The 17,480-nt window shown below is 48.6% G+C and overlaps 7 protein-coding genes across 8 annotated transcripts; 4 read left to right on the top strand and 3 right to left on the bottom strand.

Annotated features, from left to right (window-relative positions):
* Window positions 1–416: 416 nt before the first annotated feature.
* On the bottom strand, window positions 417–1,292 carry LOC108093982 (PRKR-interacting protein 1 homolog). The gene is made up of 2 exons (XM_017194391.2): window positions 1,093–1,292; window positions 417–1,034 (listed from the first exon to the last, which is right to left on the bottom strand). The coding sequence occupies exons 1-2, from the start codon at window positions 1,267–1,269 to the stop codon at window positions 456–458; spliced, it is 756 nt and encodes a 251-aa protein (XP_017049880.1). The 5' UTR covers window positions 1,270–1,292; the 3' UTR covers window positions 417–455.
* A 303-nt stretch (window positions 1,293–1,595) lies between these two features.
* On the top strand, window positions 1,596–8,781 carry LOC108093732 (protein clueless). Its single transcript, XM_017193987.2, is given in 8 exon segments — window positions 1,596–2,150; window positions 3,446–4,541; window positions 4,703–6,701; window positions 6,703–6,981; window positions 7,039–7,164; window positions 7,226–7,441; window positions 7,499–7,710; window positions 7,772–8,781. Coding segments are annotated over 8 exon segments (4,350 nt in total). The 5' UTR covers window positions 1,596–1,951; the 3' UTR covers window positions 7,995–8,781.
* A 148-nt stretch (window positions 8,782–8,929) lies between these two features.
* On the bottom strand, window positions 8,930–10,846 carry LOC108093734 (ubiquitin carboxyl-terminal hydrolase calypso). Its single transcript, XM_017193989.2, has 3 exons — window positions 10,597–10,846; window positions 10,257–10,535; window positions 8,930–10,198 (listed from the first exon to the last, which is right to left on the bottom strand). The coding sequence occupies exons 2-3, from the start codon at window positions 10,447–10,449 to the stop codon at window positions 8,976–8,978; spliced, it is 1,416 nt and encodes a 471-aa protein (XP_017049478.1). The 5' UTR covers window positions 10,450–10,535; window positions 10,597–10,846; the 3' UTR covers window positions 8,930–8,975.
* A 48-nt stretch (window positions 10,847–10,894) lies between these two features.
* LOC108093736 lies at window positions 10,895–11,432 on the top strand. Of its 2 annotated transcripts, none has more exons than XM_017193991.2 (2): window positions 10,895–11,119; window positions 11,202–11,432. In XM_017193991.2, the coding sequence occupies exons 1-2, from the start codon at window positions 10,988–10,990 to the stop codon at window positions 11,310–11,312; spliced, it is 243 nt and encodes an 80-aa protein (XP_017049480.1). In that variant the 5' UTR covers window positions 10,895–10,987; the 3' UTR covers window positions 11,313–11,432. The 2 variants fall into 2 exon arrangements, with proteins under 2 accessions (XP_017049480.1, XP_017049482.1); XM_017193993.2 differs by having other exon boundaries at window positions 10,896–11,089.
* A 107-nt stretch (window positions 11,433–11,539) lies between these two features.
* On the top strand, window positions 11,540–12,052 carry LOC108093737. Its single transcript, XM_017193994.2, has one exon. The coding sequence runs from the start codon at window positions 11,824–11,826 to the stop codon at window positions 12,010–12,012; it is 189 nt and encodes a 62-aa protein (XP_017049483.1). The 5' UTR covers window positions 11,540–11,823; the 3' UTR covers window positions 12,013–12,052.
* Window positions 12,053–12,170: 118 nt separating this feature from the next.
* LOC108093735 (lipoyltransferase 1, mitochondrial) lies at window positions 12,171–13,896 on the top strand. Its single transcript, XM_017193990.2, has 3 exons — window positions 12,171–12,837; window positions 12,992–13,453; window positions 13,508–13,896. Exons 1-3 carry the CDS (start codon window positions 12,274–12,276, stop codon window positions 13,676–13,678), a joined length of 1,197 nt encoding a protein of 398 aa, XP_017049479.1. The 5' UTR covers window positions 12,171–12,273; the 3' UTR covers window positions 13,679–13,896.
* Window positions 13,897–13,966: 70 nt separating this feature from the next.
* LOC108093733 (tyrosine-protein kinase Shark) lies at window positions 13,967–17,415 on the bottom strand. Its single transcript, XM_017193988.1, has 5 exons — window positions 17,260–17,415; window positions 16,665–17,161; window positions 16,082–16,603; window positions 14,806–16,024; window positions 13,967–14,740 (listed from the first exon to the last, which is right to left on the bottom strand). Exons 1-5 carry the CDS (start codon window positions 17,336–17,338, stop codon window positions 14,247–14,249), a joined length of 2,811 nt encoding a protein of 936 aa, XP_017049477.1. The 5' UTR covers window positions 17,339–17,415; the 3' UTR covers window positions 13,967–14,246.
* Window positions 17,416–17,480: the final 65 nt, after the last annotated feature.

The following is a 17,480-nucleotide window of genomic DNA, read 5'->3' as shown; positions in this document are numbered from 1 at the left end:
AAGTGTATGCAAAAAAGCAGATGAAACGCAATTAGAAGAAAGGATTTTTGGATTCAATGAAATCAAATTAATATAAACAATAAAAAACTAGCTTCTTCAAGAAACCAAAAAAAAAAAGTTTATGCCCAGAATTTGAGCATTGGTTTTTTGTCAAGGGTATAATCAATTACTTGACTTTGTATTGCCTTGGATGTCAAATTTTGAAAGCATTTATTGTACTCGATAATGCAACATTTGATGCACCTATTAATATAAGATAACAAAATGCGCACTAAAGCCATCAAAACTCAATGCATAATTTGCAAATCGCTTTTGTCTCAACCAAACTGCTTTAGATTGATGGCCTCAGATGAAAAACCCCCAGATACAAGCGATGTATAGAAATCGCTTAATATATATTACAAAAGTACTATAAATAAAACTGCAATTTGTTTTATTAATAATTAATAAGTGCATTATAAGGGTTTTGGTTTATCAGGTTCTTGGTCTACATTTGCATGACCTATAGTCTCCACTTCTGATGACTTAATTAAAGATTCTTCGCTTCTGGCTTTAGATTTTAGCTCTGAAGCTTCTTCCTTATTCTCATCGGTAGTATCCTTAGAGGCAACATCTGGCTCTTCATCAGGGTTAATCTCTTGATTTTCTCCTGTGTCCTTTAGAGTTTCCTCGTCCTCCGAATCGCTGTTACTGGACTCTGAAGCTTCCTTAGCCTCTGGCTTCTTTTGTTCCCTCGGCTTTTTGGCCCGCTGTTTTTTCTTTAGTCGTTTAGCCCTTTTCTTGGCGGTCTTTTCCTCGGCAGCCCGGCGATTGTCGTCCAACTTTTGCTGGTAGGCCTCATCTGCCGCCTCTCGGGAACTCTGATTCTGGATGTTTTTCTGGCGAGCGTATTCTTTACGGCGCAGATGGCGGTACACATGAAACTCGCCGGATCCCGCTCCTGCACTACTTCCCATTACATTTCGAACGAATGTGGGCACCGAGGACAAGTAATCCCGTTCGCGGCGCTGCTCTGGTATGATCACCGGCTTATCCTGAATCAATAAAATGCGTTCATAAAGAAGTAAGCCGAGAATGCCCATCAAAACATACCGGATTCTTCATAAGTTTCTCGAGCTTCAGCCGTTGGAGATCTGTGGCTGTTTTAACAAATGGTCGAAGAGTTTTTTCCTTATCATCAGAATCGCTATCTCCGGATCCTGCATTCTTCTTCTTTTTTTTCGTCGGTTTGTTTTCAGTCTCTTTAACGAGGTTTTTAATAAGCGACATATTTGTTTTTCTAAATAATTTGATTTTTGAGTGGCAGTTTTCTGCAAGTTTAAAAATACCCACAGGTACGCACTCCCAGGGCTGGGCACACAGCAGTGCGATATTTGTCTAATTTAATAAAATTCATAAATTTAAGCAAGCTCTTTGCTCAGCCATGAAATTAAATTATGTGAATTAGTTTATAAAAATTAAAAAAATAATATGCAAATAATAAAATAGGTCGTTTTTTACTCAACTGACCATAACCATCTCTAGCTTTCATATCATATCTTAGTAAAAATACTGTGAAAAATACTGTATCAAAGCTGGCTGCTCTATTCATGCGGCTTTCTAAAACTTTCAGCCGGTGGCCACACTCTCAGCCGTCAACAACATAACGCGTTTTTTCTAGCGGATCGGCCGAACTATATTCTTGATAAGTAATGTGCTGAAAAGAACAGAACTACCAAAGACCCACTTGTCATAGATGCATACGAGATCGAGATCGTTAGCCAAACAAAAATCACGTTCGCAAACGACCAGAAAAACACTTGAAATTGAACCGAAATCCCGAACTCGGCAAGCGGTTAGAGTTGTGTAACACGGACGGACGGGCCACGAGAAGAAGAAACGTGAACTAGAACTTTGAGTCTCTCCGCTGGTTGTGTCAAATCGAGTTGCAGGTGAAAAAGAAGTTGATATCATGGCGCTCGAAACGGAACCGAAGAATTCAAATGCAACGTCCGCGGGTGATGCTACAACAACGACGAAGACCAGCGGCAAGGCCAAGGAGAACAACAACACAGCCGGCAGCAAAAAGAATCAGAATCCGAATCAGCAGAATCAGAACTTGGTCAATGGCAATGGCACGGCTGCCGACGGTTTGGCTGCGAAGAAGAAAGGTGCGTTCAACTATCTACCCACACCCATGTACACGCCCCCTAAACCACCCAGAACAACCCGTTCGCTGCCTTGGAAACTGCCTCAATATTTCATTTGCCGCAAAAGCCAATCACATAACAATTTTAACATTACGTAATGGCCTTTTTCCCCCTATAATGCTTTAAAAGCGGCGCCCGTTGTCTATGGCTGCCCCGTTACGCCCTCCTCCTCCCCCCTGTGAAAACCGCGTGCGTTACAATTGCAATTGTAAGTGTGTGTTGGAGTTTCGTGCGTGTGAGAGCTGCAAGTGTTTTGCCTCTCTTCCCTCTTTCTCTTGGCATGGCAACGCACATGTTATTAACCCGGCGACGAAGGCGAAATGTTCATTAACCCCCCGGGCAGATTTCTTGTTGCGTTTAACCTACAATTAACACGTGCGCGTCCCGAAATGCATTCATTTAACACACGCAAATTGCTAGACAATTATGTAAATCATGTTTTCTATCCGCCAGACGCAGTGTTTCAGTTTTAGAAGAGACTATCTTTCTCGCGCTCTCTAGCGGTTAATGTACATTGTACTTATCACTTTTGCTTTCTCTCGCTCTCCCAATCGTGCTCTCTCCCTCTCTTAGTATCTCCGTATCTCACAGTGCTGTAATTTAGTATATAACTGCTGAAATTAGCATGAACGTGCTATAAGCCGATTTTCCTCGCTAGATCGAAAGGAGATTGGATTATTCGTTGGGTGTCCGGACTCCGAACGAAGTATCGAACCCGGCCCCTTTGGCCTTATCAGTACGTTTGTCTTTTTCTGTTTGTTTTTCTGTTGTTTTGTTGTATAAGTATGTTTTGGGCATACCGGCGAGCAGAGATACAGTAAGCGGCGGAAGTATGCGAACATGCGGTAGCATTGTTATGTAAAAACCGAAACTTGTCAAAAAAAAATGAAGTAAAAGAGATACTTTTAAATTTCTATGAACTTGTATATACAAATATGTGAAATGCATTTTTATTTTGCTTTACTTGGCTTTTAAAAACACACTGAAATCTCTTATTAAAACTAATTGTTAACTTAAAAAGATTCTGGATAAAACCTTAATGATATTCATAAAAATTTTAAGTGCATCAAATCTTTTTTTTTTTGTAAGCCCCCTCAGCATGCTCCTTACAGTGTTCTATGAAGATTCTTGTAAGAATCATTTGAATAAATGCCGGTCCAAAGTTCATGTTCCCCAGTCACCGACATCGTTACACAACGCTCCAGATGTCTATCCTAACATTGACTAACAATTACCTTTTTTTGCCCAATTCACAGGCAAGAAGAACCGCAACAAAAGCCCGCCCGAACCCACTGCCGAACATGTGGGGGCCGCTCTGAGCAACGGACATGCCGAGAAGCCAACTGCCGAGGAAGCGGGTAAGGCTGAAGTCGATCCCAATGCGAATTTGGAGAAACCGGAGGGCGGAGCGGCGCCACAGGCTGAGGCGGAGGGAGAGGACATCGATCTAGACGCCCTCCATGACGTCGGCATCACGGTGAATATCAGCAGTCCCGGCGCAGATCTGCTCTGCGTGCAGCTATCGAGCATGGAGCTGGTGCAGGAAATCCACCAGCTGCTCATGGACCGCGAGGAGACCTGCCACCGCACCTGTTTCTCTCTGCAGCTAGACAACGTGACGCTGGACAATTTCGCTGAGCTGAAGACAATCGAAAACCTGGAGCAGGGATCTACTATTAAAGTGGTGGAGGAGCCGTACACCATGAGGGAGGCCCGTATCCACGTGCGTCATGTTCGCGACCTTCTCAAACACCTTGATCCTGCGGACGCCTACAACGGTATTGACTGCACCTCACTGACCTACTTAAACACGATCACCCAGGGCGATTTGTTGGACAAAAAGAAGACGCGACCGGATTCGGTAGATTGCACCCCACCAGAGTATGTGACTCCGGGAGTGAACGAGCCGCCACTTCTACCACTGCATCCAAATGTAAAGAACGCAAAGGGACCGCAGGCTCTCAAGGTACTCACCACATCCGCCTGGAACCCGCCGCCCGGCCCTCGCAAGCTGCACGGCGACCTCATGTATCTGTACGTCGTCACCATGGAGGAGAAGCGCTTCCACATCTCGGCCTGCTCCAAAGGGTTCTACATCAACCAGTCAACGGACGACACCTTCAACCCCAAGCCCGACAATCCCAGCCACCTCAGCCACTCGCTGATCGATCTGCTCTCCCACATATCGCCATCGTTCCGACGTGCCTTCCAGACTATCCAGAAGCGGCGCACCATGCGCCATGCCTTCGAGCGGGTCGCCACGCCCTACCAGGTGTACCAGTGGGCATCGCCCACTCTTGAGCACACCGTAGACGCCATTCGCGCTGAGGATGCTTTCAGCTCCAAGTTGGGGTAAGTTATCACTATGCCGCTTTTAAAGTTAAACTATATGCACTAATCTAGTGTGATTTTTGGTTAAAAAAATTAATTGAGCAAAATATAGGAATACTAAGGGCTTATGCGTCTCCATTTTATTAAATATTGTACTTCACTTTTGTCTGTTTGACCCGAAGCTATGAGGAGCACATCCCTGGACAGACGCGCGACTGGAACGAAGAGCTGCAGACGACGCGGGAACTGCCACGTAAAACACTGCCAGAGCGCTTGCTGCGCGAGCGCGCCATATTCAAGGTGCACGGAGACTTCGTGACCGCCGCCACGAGAGGCGCCATGGCCGTTATTGACGGCAACGTGCTGGCCATCAATCCCGGCGAGGATTCCAAAATGCAGATGTTCATCTGGAACAACATATTCTTCTCGCTGGGTTTCGATGTAAGGGACCACTACAAGGAGTTGGGCGGCGACGCAGCTGCATTTGTTGCCCCGCGATATGATCTTCATGGTGTGCGGGTCTACAATGCCGTAGATGTGGAAGGATTGTACACACTGGGAACCGTGGTAATTGATTACCGCGGATATCGCGTGACCGCTCAGTCTATCATCCCAGGAATTCTCGAACGGGAGCAGGAGCAGAGCGTGGTCTATGGGTCCATCGATTTTGGCAAGACGGTGCTGAGTCATCCCAAGTACTTGGAACTTCTTCGACAGGCAGGAAAACATCTGAAGATCCTGCCGCATGCGGTGCTGAATGAGCGGGATGAGCCCGTGGAGCTGTGCTCCTCGGTAGAGTGCAAGGGCATCATCGGCAACGATGGCCGGCACTACATCCTCGACCTTTTGCGCACCTTCCCGCCAGACGTCAACTTCCTGAAGCTGCAGGACGTGCAAATAAGCAAGGAACTGGTCGATATGGGTTTCCCCATCGAGCATCGCCACAAGCTGTGCTGCCTGCGACAGGAACTGCTCGAGGCGTTCATCGAGGACCGCTATGTGAGCTTCATCCGGATTGCCGCCGTGCACCTGCAGCAGCTCAATGCCAAAAAGCAGACTGAAAAGGCTGAGGAGAAGCCAGTTCCCGCTTTGGAGGGCGCAGAGGCGGAAGCTAAGACAAACGGTGCAGAGGAATCTGAAAGCAAAGAGGAGAAGATGGAAGAGAAGGAGGAGAAGTCGCAGCCCTCTACCGGCGACACAAAGACCGCCGAGGCCATGGTGAACGCCATCCGGGAGGCGCAGTCCAACGTTGCCACTTCCAACGAGGTGCAAGCCGCCGAGGTAGTTAAACGAGCCTGCGCCGCCGTCGGATCGCTGAAGGAAAAAGAGTTCGACTTCCGCTTCAACCCCGACGTGTTCTCGCCCGGCATTCGGCACGTCGACGGCGAGGAGGGCACCTGCAGCTCGCTGGCCAAGCAGAAGGTTCTCGTACAGGAAGCCGCCGAATTTCTGGTCCTTAAGCAGATACCCGCCTTTATCAAGGAGCACCTGGCCCACTCCTCGCCGCCAATCGATGGCCAGAGCCTGACCGAATCCCTACACAGTCACGGCATAAACGTGCGCTACCTGGGCAAGGTTATCAAGATGCTGGGCCAGATGCCGCGTATGGACTACCTGTACAGGATCGCTATCCTCGAACTGATCGTGCGGGCCACCAAACACATCTACTACACCTACATGCAGAACACAGAGCCTCTGCACCTGTCCGCCGCCATCAGCCACTTCCTCAACTGTTTGCTGACCAACGGACCAGTCAATCCGGCTGTGAGCAGTGAGGAGGCGCACAAAAAACGCACCAATGGCGGCAAGCACAACAAGCACAAGTCATCCAAGGGCGGCAAGGGTCAGCAGCAGCAACAGGCGGTTGGCAACCAGAACGGCAGCTCATCGGGCTCCTCGAATGCCTCATCCACCTCCGACTGGGCTCTGGTTACCCCTCGCTCGCTGTGGCAGCAAATTCGGCGCGAGGCCAAGGCCTATTGGGACTGGGACCTTGACTGCGACTCGATTGAAAGTGCGGTGAGCAAGTACGGTATTCTGAGGATCAGCCTGCTGCGTGCCTTCTGCCTCAAGGTGGGCATCCAGGTGCTATTGCGCGAGTACAACTTCGAGTCCAAGCACAAGCCCACTTTCGGCGACGATGACATCGTCAACGTATTCCCGGTAGTCAAGCACATTAGCCCCCCGGGCAACCGATGCCTACAATTTCTACACCACGGGGCAGGCCAAGATCCAGCAGGGCATGTTCAAGGAGGGCTACGAGCTGATCAGCGAGGCCCTCAACTTGCTGAACAACGTTTTCGGGGCGATGCACCAGGAGAACGGATCTTGTCTGCGGATGCTGGCCAGGCTCAGCTATTTGCTGGGAGATGCCCAGGATGCTCTGGCCATCCAGCAGCGGGCAGTAATCATGAGCGAGCGGGTGAACGGCATTGACCACCCCTCAACCATTTTGGAATATGTATGTTCTTTGCTTAAACTTAAAAAATTACAATTAATATCTTTGTCCTTTCCCTAGACACACTTATCGCTCTATTCGTTTGCCAACGGACATGTGGGAATGTCCCTTAAGCTGCTGTACAGAGCACGCTATCTGATGGTGCTCATCTGCGGTGAAGATCATCCTGAGGTGGCTCTCATCGATGTAAGTTGAGACATTCATTTGGTTAGCAGTAGAGTTTAATCTAAATTCTTTTTATTTTCAGAGCAACATAAGTTTGATTTTGCATGCTCTGGGTGAGTACGAGCTGTCGCTGCGTTTTATCGAGCACGCCCTGAAGCTGAACCTCAAGTACTTTGGCAACAAGGCCATGCATGTAGCGGTCAGCTATCACCTGATGGCCCGCACTCAGTCCTGCATGGGTGACTTCCGCTCGGCTTTAAACAACGAAAAGGAAACTTACTCCATTTACAAGTCTCAGGTGGGTGAATTCCGATCTCAGTTTCCAAAATTTCGGCTAACTTTTATAGCTCAATAGCTTGGGGAGAAACATGAAAAGACCAGGGATTCGGCGGAGTGCCTGCGCCTTCTGACTCAGCAGGCTGTGCTGCTGCAGCGCAAGATGAACGACATCTATTCCAGTGGCAAACTGACCAGCGACCTGCCGCCCATCCACATCACACCGCCCTCGATGGGCTCCGTGCTGGATATGCTGAACACTATCAATGGCATTCTGTTCGTGCAGATTAGGTGAGGCTAGCAATGCCGTGTTTTAAAAGGTTTTGTTTACAAATTACTTGTTCCCAAACAGCCAAAAAGACATTGTCAAGGTGCGCAGCGAAATTGAGAAGCATTTCAAGGCCAATAGCGCCGAGAGCGAGGTAAACGATGCCATCAAATCCATTGTGGCTGCTGCCAACAACAATGGAGAGGCGGAGGAAGGGGCCTCGAAGGACATTAATGATCAGGCGGTAACAGGATCGCAGCTAACAAACGGAGAAAGTGCCACCACCACTGAGGCAACTTCAAGTTGAACACTCCAGAGGCAAAAGTAAACATTTGAAATCCCAAGAAGTCACAAAATTTGCCGCCTGTTTGTTGCACTGTGTCGCATCGTTAACTGTATTTTGGGACTGAGCAAAATTTAAAAACAGCAATGACCTATCAACTGCAACGTCATCAACAACTACCAACTCCGTAATAAAACATAATTGTCTATGTTTTTCTTAAAGGCTGCTCTTGTACTGCTCACACACATCGCATCGCGTCGTATTTAGGAATACGCATATAAGGACCTATGCCTCTTTGTGGTATAGGCAAATAAAATACTTTTAGGCTTAGTCAAGCAAACTATCAGCTACACTATCAAGCATCCTAATCTAACGGACCGATATCATCACCCCGAAACCAGCTATAAAAAAAAGTTGACTTGTTTTAAACCACAAAAAGTCGTCTAGCTCATACAGATATATGTTTTGTTAACCATTTGCAAGCCCATCAAATGCCTTTTATAGTTTATAATCGATTGCACGTAATTTTATGAATTGTTTTCTGTTGAATTAACTTAACGAGTGCAACTAAATATTTTACAATAACGTTAAGATACACCCGATTGGAAAAGAAATCAGAGGAATTATTGAATGATTACGTTTTTGTTATACAACTATCATATAGATATATATCAGAAAATATATATTATTCATATGTAATGCATACACTTTTGGGTCCTTGGTGTGTCAAGGTCCGCAAGAACATTTATTCATACGAACAAAATGGTTTTTTATTATTAAAAAGGTCGTAAAGCGATCAAATAAAAATGAAGCTGCCAAGTTGATTTCGTATTTGAAAGAGCCGCCGTTTAAAAACCAACTAAAAGTCTTGGGATGGCGTTAAGACTAATCTTATTCGAACTTATAGTTAAATAATAGTTCTTGGTGGGGAAATCGTAGTAAAACAATACTGGAATGAATAGTTTTAGAAATGCAAACTGTATTCTTAAAACATGTACAACTCTTCTACTTCCGTTTTCTGCACTTGTTGCGTCCCTTTCGCCTTCGGCCCGGAGTTTTGCTGGGCGACTTGCCATTTTTAGCGGCTGCGGCCTGCTGTTGCTGGCTCTTGGGCGTGGTCGCACCGGCCCCTGCGGTGCTGCCTCCCGCATTGGTGGAGCTGCTTTGCTTGTTGATCCGATTGGCAGAGCCCTGGCCACTTATCTTCTTCGACGGCAGCAGATGCTGGCTCACAAGCTCGCCCAGGACACCCTGGTGCGCCAGCATGGAGAGGAAGGTGCAGATAAACTTGTCGTAGTTGTGAGTGCGCCGACTGGCGTCCACCTTAAACATTTGTCGCCGGTCGTTTTCGTCGGCAAGGTGTTGCTCATTGATGGCAATCTCAGTGTCGAGGTTTTTGAGCAGCGATTGCAAATCCCTTGCTGTGAAGGCGCTCGGCTCCAGTAAGGTGGTGGGAGTGTCCGGGCGTTGTGAATCTCCATTTCCCGATTCACCCTGCTCGTCCGCCTTTAGCAGTTTCTGTAGTGTCCCGGACACGATTGCCTGATTTGTGCGCAGCATCTTTAGCTTGTGCGTTATTGCAATCCGCCTGTCCGGCACAACGGCCATTAAATTGAAGCGTATATCCTGTTCGCCGGTGGCAATGCCAAGACGTTCCGCCATTACACGGCGGAACTTGTCCGTCCAATCCTCGCTATCCTCCCAACCCCCGTGATTCATAGGATATGGTTTCAAACCGTCCAGTTCAAACAGCTGACCGTTGATGGGCACAAAGCTAACGAAGTGGAACGCCTCTCCAGTAAAACGACAGCTTGCGACCCCAGCTCCAGTGCGCTCCAGGCGGCGTCGAGCTTGCGGCATTGCGTGCGAATTATGGGCACAGGCCAGTTCCGGAGTGTTGCCTATGGCCAGTCCTTTGTTTTCGGGACTCATGCCTTTTGTGTGGGCTTTTAGTCGGCTGAGAGTATCCCCCAGTTGCAGGTTATTCTCGTTGCAGTTTAGAAGCACAGAGAGCAGGGCGTGAGTGGCGCAGCTATTCGGCACCACCTGCTGGGCGAAAAAAATGCTTGAAATGGCCTCCTCATCCTTAACGAAGATCTCTGCAGTGGTCTCCACGATTTTGCGCCTGGCACGCCGTTCTTCGATCCAGCGAAAAAGAAAAATAAATCCATAGGGGCTCTCAATGGGTTTTTGCAGGTCATACACCTCCTCCACCTGGACGTCGTGACCTAATAATAAAGAGTTTTAATAGGAAACGAGGAATAAGGCGTCTTCATCATTATTTACATCCAAAATCTTCCAGAAGCCGAGTAAAAAGTCCAGGATCGGACTCTAGTTCCAGCCAACCGTCGGCCAGTTGGGCCATCGGCATTGTGGTGGCTCCGGAAGCCATGGCAAGGAGTGAATTGTTACTGAGACTGCTATTGGCAGCCGTAGCTGCTGCCACCTGAGGTCCATTGCCTCCACCGGCGGCGTTCATTACAAATAACTATATATTTTATTATTTGTGGTTGAAATGATTTAAAAGTCCTGGCAATAACAATGGCCCTCTAGTCACTTCATTAACTGAAATTTTAACATCCGATATTATTTATTCACACCCAACCAAAATTATTAAAATAATTACCTGTTAAACTCGTAAAAATCACTTCAGCCTTAAGCGTTCCATAATATTGTGTGCGGAGAAGTTCAAACCCGAGGTCCCCGATGTAATTAGACTATTCCTGGCAGTTTATATGCCAGCGTTGGCCTTCATGTAGTGAAATGCACCGGCAGCTGACTATCGTTTAACCGTAGTTCATTTTAAATAGAAACAAATATCAGCTTCCACAAAAATAGTTTTTCTCTGCTTCTTTTTTCAGCTTTGTCATTCACAGGAAACGCAGCCATTTCGATAGCGATAACCCCCTATGCCAGATGAATGATCTGGCAGCCCTCCCAGGAGTTTATAGTCAGCTGTTATTGACGTAACTTTTACTCTTTTCTTGGATTTTGGTTGAAACTAAATTGTTATTGAAATGGTTCGCCCAACGGTCGTCAGTCTGGCAAAGCGAGTGCCCCTTATCCACTTCCGCAAGGGCGGAGTAGGTGCACCAGGCGCGCAGACCGCAAACCAGCAGGCAAGTTCCCAGCCAGCAGGAGGCAAAAAGGTTAACCCAGCCCATTTATACTACGACATGTTACTGCTTTTTACTGACATAATAATCGATTTTGTAATGCTTGTTTACTTAGGCGGCCGGTGGACCTGCAATCGAGGATTACGAATTACCGGCGCGATTTGCCCGCAAGCCCATCGATGCCGAGGAGGCGGCGTACATTAACAATGGCGGAATACCGAACTGAGTTCCCCAAAAGTGTGCTGCTTGTAAAATAAACTAATGTCACAGCTGTTCTAGACTTTACCGAATACCACAAATGTTTAGCGTAAATTATTCAAGACCAAATTAAAATGTTTAAAATGAATTATTGGCGGCGCCAGAATGTGATTGTTTAAATAAACATATGAACCCCCCAGAGCTTTCAGTTCGCTGTGAATGTCAACTGGGGGGCTAGGCAAGAAGAAGTGAAGACCAGCCATACGGTAGTCACTGCTCATCTGAAGCGAAAGCCAATCGGTCGTGCTTTTCCCACACGCGCAGCTGCTTAATTTGGATCGTATCTTACTTGTTTGTTTGCGCTATAAGTCCCCCGCCCACCCGCGATCGACCGCTCCACCCCCCGACCGTTCGTCGCGAACAAAGAGTGGAAAATTTCCGTATCAGCTAAATAAGAAACGAACCCTTTGGCCGTTTTATCGGGTCCGTAACGCTACGGCCCTTCGAATAACCGGATCTCTTGGTTATCCCCCACTTGGATGGGTGTGAGGCGTAGTATGCCAGTGAACTGTGCCAACAAGGACTGCCTGGGTCTCCGCAAGCGTGTCTGTGGTCTGCACCAAACCTGGAAGTGGCTCCATCAGACGCCCGCCCTCCACGAATACCTGATCTCGGCCAGCTCGGTGGCTGCAAACACATCCAGAGCCAGCCAGACCACCAGGGTCTAAAGTCCAGAGCGACCAAAGCCATCCGAAACCAAAACGAATACATAGCGTAGATAGTAGGCCCATACATAACCTAAAGAAGAGCACACACACAGAACAGAACCGGGCGGAGAACCGTAGAAACCAACCAGCCAAGCAACCAATCAACCCGTCAAGAGCTTTTTTCGACACCATTGACCTTGTTTCGCTAGCAAGTGCATTGCTTCTCTCAGTTCACCTGGCAACAGAAATTCCGCCGTACACCCGACTTCCTTGTGGACCACAATGAGCAGGCTGCTGCGTCGTAATTCCAGTCAGCTGCGGCTGCTCCTCTCCTCTGGCGGACAGGTGACGCGCCTGGCCTCTAGCGAAGGGGTACCACCGCCTGCCGGCCAACAGCAGCAGGAGATCAGGAAGCCTAAGCGTCAACCGCCGCCCGTGGTGCCTGATTCGGAGATCAAGAAATCCGTGTTTATTTCGCAGTCAAGCGATGTGTTTACCAATCTGGCCCTCGAGGACTGGCTGTACAAGAACTTTGACTTCAGCCACCACCATGTCCTGCTGCTGTGGGCCAACGATCCGTGTGTGGTCATTGGGCGCCACCAGAACCCGTTCACTGAGGCCAATGTCTCGCGGCTAGTGGAGCGCGGCATAACTTTGGCCCGGAGGAACAGTGGAGGCGGTGCGGTGTACCATGATCTCGGGAACCTAAACTGCACCTTCTTCTCGCCACGAGAGCGATACGATCGCAAGTACAACCTAAACATCGTGACAAGGGCCTTGTTTCGCGAGTGGGCCATCAAAGCGGAGATCAACGAGCGCGACGACATTGTTGTCTCGAATAAAAAGGTGAGGAGCAGAAGCGGTAGCTCTTATCAGGGAATGGCTCGACCCCGCGCTGACCCCACATAAGCGTCAGCCCACTTTGCCAACAGCTGGTTCGCTGTGCATCTGGTCTTTGTTGTGAGCCCGCTCAAACGATTTCGCCCTTGTTCAATTACAGATTTCCGGAACAGCTGCTAAGCTGGGACACCCGAACTCGTACCACCACTGCACCATTCTGGCCAGCGCCAACAAGCTGCATTTGGGGGAATCACTGGTGCGAGAGCCGGCCAAGTATATCAGCAAGGCCACGGCTTCAGTGCCGTCGCCCATTCGCAACCTGGTGGATGTCAATCGCAACGTGAACGTGTCACAATTGCGCTCCGCTGTAGGCTACGAATATCTGAGGACGGCAGCAACCACTTTGGAAGACGGCGGTAGAACACAGACGATGAAGCAGCGTGGCTTCCAGCTGATCAACCCAACGGAGAAGTGGTTCCCCGGCATCGAGAAGCTGCGCTCCAACTACAGCTCTTGGGATTGGGTAATTGGCAAGACCCCGAAGTTCACCGTGCAAAAGGATTTGGATGTAAAGGGCGATGACCAGGACATGAAGCTGAAACTAAGCGTGGAAGTGGAGGCCGTAAGTGTTTCAGTATTCTATTGTAACATTCTGTAATCAAAGTGCAATTCATAGGGATTGATGAAGGAGATTGGCATCCAGCTGCCGGAGAGCGAGCAGCTCGTTCCAGTGGTCACTCCGCTCCAGGGCAAGCCCTACAACGAGGAAAACCTTAATGGCATACTGGGCGCCCTGAAACTCGTCAAGGCGTCGAATGTGAAGCAGGCGATTAACGGCTCGGCCTGATTGCTGTTGTGTTAGCTCAAAAAAAAATTTAAAAAAAAAGAAAACTAATAACCTCTATGTAGTTTTACTAACCTTCTAACATAGATGTATATTTTCCAAGAAATCATATTACTAACCTACTTTTTAAGCGTTTTACAAGCAAACTATTTACTTTTGTTAATCTGTTTTTTATAAAAAGATCTGCAATTAAATGTTTAAAGAGCGAAATTTTAAACAAACTGCCGATTCAAATGTATTTCTTTATTATTATTTTTTTGAAGAGAAATTAAATATGAAAGCAAATATCAGTGCATATAAAAATAGTTACTTTTATTTCGTATAACCAATATAACAAAATGGATTTGTAAACATGAATACAAAATTAATATAATAAACTTTTAAGGCACTTGTTCGCATTCTTTTGACACAAATTGGTTGTACATCTGTATATAAAATATAATACAAACTAAAAACATGAATAGGGACTTCGAGAAGGCGACAAAACAATAGCGATCCAAGAATCGGAACAGAAGACAATTTAAAAATAGATATAGAAAATTGCACTCTGATTGGAAAGAGGATTACTGGCTTAGATGTGAACCGTTTGCACTAACTCAGGAAGATTCTGGTAGTCGGGCTCCCGGGCGAAGAACTCCGTGAGGTAGGCGAAGGTTGGCCGGTCCTTGGGTCGCTCCTTCCAGCAGCTCTGCATCACGGCGTAAATATAGGCTGGACAGATCTTGGGCTGGGGCAAACGTTCGCCGCTGTCCACCAACTTGATGGCATCCACATTAGATATTTCGCCATAGGGCGGTGCGCCCAGGGAGAACATTTCCCAGATGGTAACGCCAAACGACCAAACGTCGCTGGCGTGCGAAAAGATGCCCAGGTTAAAGCTTTCCGGTGCGTACCAGCGGATGGGCCATCGGCCGCCTTGGGTAAACTGGTATTCCGTGCTGCCGGGTCTCAGGGATCGCGACATGCCAAAGTCACTGATTTTAGCCTGGTGACGTGCGGTTAGCAAAATATTCCTGGCTGCCAAATCACGATGCACGAAATGCTGAGATTCCAGATAGTGCATGCCTAGTAAAGATTTTGTAAAATGGTGTTAGCAAAATGGTAAAATAAATTTGTTTTGGAATACCTACCACAAGCAATCTGCGTCGCCCAGACCTTCAGCTCCGAATTGGCCTTGATCTCGGCCCCGTGATCCAGAATGTACTGCAGCATTGAGCCCAGCGGAGCCAGCTCCTGCACCATCATAAGCATCTCACCTTTGGAAATGCCAATAAGACGCACAATGCACTTGTGCTCCAGTCGCATCATGACAGAGGCCTCGCGCAGGAACTCCTGCTTGTTGCTGTGCTCGTCGCTGAGCATCTTAATCGCCACCTCCACGCGGGATTCGTCACCAGCAGCGCTCTTCTTTACCAGCCAGCCACTGTGCACTGAGCCGAACTCCCCGTGTCCGATCTCTCTGTCCAGCATTAAATTTTCTGGGTCAATGAAAAACCTCAGCTTGGCTGCCTCCAAGACAGAGGAGTTGGGTGTGTTCGGTGTTCCACTGCACTTGCGGTGCAGGTAACTGGCCATCTCACTCTCTGTGGAAACGGTGGACACCACCGAGTTGAGACGCGCTGTGGCTGGAGCTTTGATTTGCTGATCCAACAGCTGGAGCACATCCTCGGTTGGCTGGTATCCATTGGCACTCCACTGGCTAGCTCGCTCTCGCTCAATGGCCACATCGCTCTTCGTGAAGTACTCTACTTCGGCCTCAGTCTTTTGGGCAATGGGTGGCATGTCAATCTCAATGGGTGTGTTGTTCCTGGGCACGTTGTATAGCTCGCCGCCTGCAGCGGCCACAGCTCCGCCGTCTGCATTGAAGAACTCTGTGGAGAAGGAAAGGCTCTTCAGCATGGGAGCCGCTGCCTGCAGTTCCTGTTCCGTCCTGGCCTGCGATCCACTCACGCTGCTCTCGGACTCGCTGCGCTTGCTCTTGGACTTGCTCTTGCGCAGGCTGTTCATGTCAAACAATGCTTTCTTCGGACTCGTCAGACGCAGTGTGTTGAACATAGAGCTGTCCTTCTGTTTTTTCTTTGCGATTGGCAGGGCGGGCACGTGAGCGTGGTGGTGGTGGACTGAGTGGGGGTTTGGGGACACCGGAGTGGGCGGAGTAGCTGGTGAAGTAGACTTCGGCTTCACCGAGGATCGAGGTATTGTGGCGAACGAGGGCACCTCCGGTTTGGGTTGCGGCGGTACGGCGAACTTGAGGCTCACTGGCAGCCCATACGAAAAGCGCATGAAGTGGGCAATCAAATGTTCCACGCTGGGCCAGTAGGGACCGTCATCAATGTACAGAAACTTGGACTGCAAGCAAAGTTCTCTTAGTAATGCTGTTTGTGATATACTTTATAAGTTACTCACCCCGCCGGACTGCAACTTGACGCCGTTCTGGTAGAGATCAGCTTGCGAAATACGAAAATTCTTGACCACCTGGTCGCTCAGCAACGTCAGAACTAATCCAGAGGCCGCCGGTGACTCGGAATAGCGAACAAGAAAACAGCCAGAAGTGTCGATCTGCGGTTGCTTTGCCAGCAGCATCTTGGCGTGCTTTTTGAGTATGGCCACGGCCTCGTCGCGGGTCAGCGTGCCATGATACCACTGATCTCTGCTGGTGCTTGCCGGCGGGAGCTTATAGTTGAGCAAAAATTCCTCCACTGCCGCTTGACCCGCTTCCTTCGCCAAATCGAAGGGGAACTCACCCGCGCTGGTTCGCGGGAGCAGCGGTGCCTCGGCCAATAGCAGTTCCTGCACAGCCTCCAGATTGCCGTACTTGGCGGCCTCGTGCAGCGGCACATGTCCGTTCTCTATGTTCCTGCCCTGGACATTTGCCTGCGCAGCGATGAGTATGCGTATAAAACTGGCTGGTTTAGAGCGAGCGGCATACTGCAAATGCATAAGGTTGGATTAGAAAAGAAATACTTTTTAAATAAAGGGATACACTCACGTGCAAAGGCTGGTAGCCATATGAGTCGGAGCTGTTGACTTGCACCTTGGCATTTAACAAGTTCTTGAGAATATCCTCGTCCGCATTGAGAGCCGCTAGGTGCAGGGCCGTCTGTCCATCCTGGTTCTTGGCATCAAAGTTTCGGTAGCCGCATTTGAGCAGCTCGAAGACCACCTTGCCCTCATTTTTGCTAGTAGCACGGTGCAGAAGATTGCTCACTCCGTGGCTGCGTGTATTGTGCGGTGGCGCATCCCGGATAAGAGGCACCGTAAGCTTGGTAGGCAAGCCATTGGCCGCCTGCTGGTAGTAGTCCACCAGGGTGTCCAATCCGTGCAGGATCTTTGTCTGTACCTTATCGTCAATTGAGAAGAAGGCGTCCTCGCCGCCATGTCGCCGCACCTGATAGTGGCACACCTCTTCCTGGCAGAGAAGGCTCAGCACAAAGTCCCCGGCCGCCGAGCTGCTCTCACGCACCAAAAAAGTCCCGTCCTCGTAACCTGTTGATTACGATTTCAATTACCTCTCATTAAGCTTCACCACCACGCCCACATCTTTCTGGGCTCTGGGAAAACTTCGGGTCCTTCCTTTAATTTACCTTGCTTGAGAAGTTCGTCGGCTTCCTCACGGGATAGGTTGCCGTGAAACCACCTTATGGGATCGGAATCGCGACTCATTTTTTGCCCATTTGCTCGCTTTTTGTTATTAACTTCTCAAAATATAAAGACGTCTATCGATCCATGTATCCAGCAAGTTGGCAACATCGATGATCTTCTGCGAATATCGATTGTTTTCACTATCGTCAAATACGCGTTGCCA

Source organism: Drosophila ficusphila, unplaced genomic scaffold, assembly GCF_018152265.1.
Source record: "Drosophila ficusphila isolate 14025-0441.05 unplaced genomic scaffold, ASM1815226v1 contig_414, whole genome shotgun sequence".
NCBI lineage: Eukaryota > Metazoa > Arthropoda > Insecta > Diptera > Drosophilidae > Drosophila > Drosophila ficusphila.
This window is presented reverse-complemented; position numbering and strand designations above follow the sequence as displayed.